Genomic DNA, 3,287 nt, shown 5'->3' with positions numbered 1-3,287 from the left:
CAATAGGCAAGCAGCTTGGTGAGAAGGCAACAACTGTTAGCGGAATTATAAGAAAATGGAAGAAGTTCAAGATGACTGTCGATCTCCCTTGATCAGGGGCACCATGCAAGATCTCACCTCATGGGGCACCAATGATCGTGAGGGATCAGCCCAGAACTACACGGCAGGACCTAGTCAATGACATGACAGCCACAGCCACCGCTCTACCACTGAGCCACAGCGGCACGGTTGCCTGCCAATCGGAAGGTTGGTGGTTTGATCCCCGCTACTGCAGTCATTGTCGAAGTGTCCTTGGGCAAGACACTGAACCCCGAGTTGCCCCCGGTGCTGTGCATCGGAGTGTGAATGTGTGTGAATGTTTATCTGATGAGCAGGTGGCACCTTGTATGGCAGCCCCGGCCACAGTGTACGAATGTGTGTGAATGGTGAATGTTTCCTGTAGATGTGAAAGCGCTTTGAGCAGTTGTTAAGACTGGAAAAGCGCTATATAAATACAGCACATTTACATTTACATGAAGAAAGCTGGGACCACAGTCTCCAAGAAAGATAACCAGTAAAAAAGTATTGAAGATGGGTTGTGGCTGGGTCTTCCTGCATGACCAGAACAACCCGAAACACACAGCCAGGGCAACTAAGGAGTGACTCCATAAAAAGCATCTCAAGGTCCTGAAGTGGCCCAGCCAGTCTCCAGACCTGAACCCAATATAAAATCTTTGGAAGGAGCTGAAAGTGTGTATTGCCCAGCGACAGCCCCGAAACCTGAAGGATCTGGAGAAGGTTTATATGGAGGAGTGGGCCAAAATCCCTGTTGCAGTGTGTGCAAACCTGGTCAAGAACTACAGTAAACGTATGATCTCTGAAATTGCAAACGAAGGTTTCGTACCAAATATTAAGTTTAGCTTTTCTGATGTACAAAAATACTTATGTCATGCAAAAATGCAAATTAATTATTTAAAAAATCCTACAATGTGATTTTCTGGATTTTTGTTTTGGATTCCGTTTCTCCCAGTTGAAGTGTACCTATAAAAATATTACAGACCTCTACATGCTTTGTAAGTAGGAAAACCTGCTAAATCAGCAGTGTCAAGTATTTGTCCTCCCCACTGTATATATATTTCTACAAGTCTACTCACATGTTTATGAATATACACATGGATGGCTGACTCACAGCTAGTACAATTAACAATATTGTGGATGTATTCCACTCAACTACTTTCACCGCTAACTTAAAAAATTAAACCTAATTACTTTTTTTTTCTGCAAACAAGGGTGCTGATCCCTGCAAACCTGAGTATGATGACTAAGTCCCACACATAACCACACGTTGAATTGACAGCAAAGCTTCAGTTCGTAATAATCGGGCATTAGGCTGATTCTTGGTCCATTTAGATCGATCCAGGGGTCCATGGTCGGATCTGGGAATCTTAACACCCCTTGAAAACAGCACATTTTACACTGCTTAGAGTTAGGGCTGCTCAATTATGGAAGAAATCCTAATCACTATTATTTTGGTCAGTATTGAAATCACGGTTATTGAACACAGTCACTTATTGACTTTTGGAAAGATGTTGCATTTATTTATCGGTTATGTTACCTTTGTACTAAATGAATAGAAATGAAACCGATAACTTCTAATCTGACTATATAATGGCTTACAATAGTTTTTATCAAAATGTCAGACTATTGTAATGAAATGTCCGTAACAATACAGTGTGTCAGCAAGCGTTTTTATAGTATAACATGTTATATACAATCTTAGCATGTCCTCATTGCTCCTTCAGGGAGTCGACTGGCAGTGGATCCGTCAGACACGCCCCCTGAGCAGTGCATCATGGGCCCTGGTACCCCCAAACAGCCTGCGATATCAGAGTATTAAGCAGCCGTTGCTGTCTCACCCGTTCCACCATGCCAGCCAGCCTCAAAGAGGAGTTTACTACGAGGAAGAGTGGGAGGAGTCTCTGAGCGTGTGTGTGCTGGTGCGACAGGGCGAGGCAGATGGCCTCCATACCCTGCTGGAGATACCTCTGTTCGTTCACAATAAACTAGGAGAGCTCCTCGCTCCAGGGGCTCACAAGTCCTCTGAGTTCTCTTTCCCGTTGACCACGGTGGATGGCAGCAGAGAGGATGACATCAGCGTTGGCAGCTTCAAGAGAAACAGCATTGATTCTGTGAAGAGAGAGCATGGTTGTTTCAGGAGCCTGTTTGAAGCAGAGAGATGTCCAGCACCGTTTATGTATGGCTCTCAGTTTTTTTGTTTTCATTGCCCTGGCACAGAGCCGGTAGCTGGCAGTGGGCTGAAATATAGGACGGACATTGGACATGGGACCAAGCCTGTGGAGTTGCCTGTGCTGCCTCCCACCTCTCTGTGTAGTCATGCAGAGAGAGCAGGGGGGCGAAATACTGAAAGAGACAGTGAAGAAGAGGAGAAACTGGCCCTGATGTATGAAAGACTGAGGATAGAGGTAAGAATGCACCCTGTGTGTGGATAAGTGAATTAAAGTTGCATAGGGCACTATGACATCCTCTAACATGAGGCCAATGAAGGGCACATAACAAAGTATGGTATTTTATTGTAACCAAAAAAGTGTCATTATTTAAAGGATTTTATTAAGTTCAAAGAGTGTGTGTACACAGTGCTTCACTTTTTCCATGTCGTTATGTTACAGCCTTATTCCAAAGTGGATTCAGTACATTTTTCCCCCCTCAAAAGTCTACACATAAAACCCCATAATGACAACATGAAAAAAGTTTTTTTTTTTTTGTGTGTGTGCAAATTTATAAAAAATATAATATGTACATAAGTATTCACAGTCTTTGCTCAATGCTGTCTTGTGACACCTTTTGGCAGCAAAAGCAGCCTCAAGTCTTTTGGAATATGAAGCCACAAGGCACACCTACAGTGCCTTGCAAAAGTATTCGGCCCCCTTGAACTTGGACCTTTTGCCACATTTCAGGCTTCAAACATAAAGATATTAAACTGTAATTTTTTGTGAAGAATCAACCACAAGTGGGACAGAATCATGAAGTGGAACGAAATGTATTGGATATTTCAAACTTTAACAAATAAAACTGAAAAATTGGTCGTGCAAAATTATTCAGCCCCCTTAAGTTAATACTTTGCAGCGACACCTTTTGCTGCGATTACAGCTGTAAGTTGCTTAGGATATGTCTATCAGTTTTGCACATCAAGAGACTGAAATTCTTGCCCATTCCTCCTTGCAAAACAGCTCGATCTCAGTGAGGTTGGATGTAGAGCGTTTGTGAACAGCAGTTTTCAGTTCTTTCCA

At 43.0% G+C, this 3,287-nt stretch overlaps 1 protein-coding gene across 2 annotated transcripts in view; it reads left to right on the top strand.

The window, feature by feature from the left end:
• The window catches only part of c14h6orf136 (chromosome 14 C6orf136 homolog), a 23,944-nt gene that overhangs the window by 4,529 nt on the left and 16,128 nt on the right, over positions 1-3,287 (top strand). For both annotated transcript variants that reach the window (XM_032535710.1, XM_032535711.1), the window contains exon 3: positions 1,782-2,462. In XM_032535710.1, coding sequence (XP_032391601.1) covers positions 1,782-2,462 — 681 coding nt within the window. The remainder of the gene's footprint in view (positions 1-1,781; positions 2,463-3,287) is intronic.

This window comes from Etheostoma spectabile, chromosome 14, assembly GCF_008692095.1.
Source record: "Etheostoma spectabile isolate EspeVRDwgs_2016 chromosome 14, UIUC_Espe_1.0, whole genome shotgun sequence".
NCBI classification, from domain to species: Eukaryota; Metazoa; Chordata; class Actinopteri; order Perciformes; family Percidae; genus Etheostoma; species Etheostoma spectabile.
This window is presented reverse-complemented; position numbering and strand designations above follow the sequence as displayed.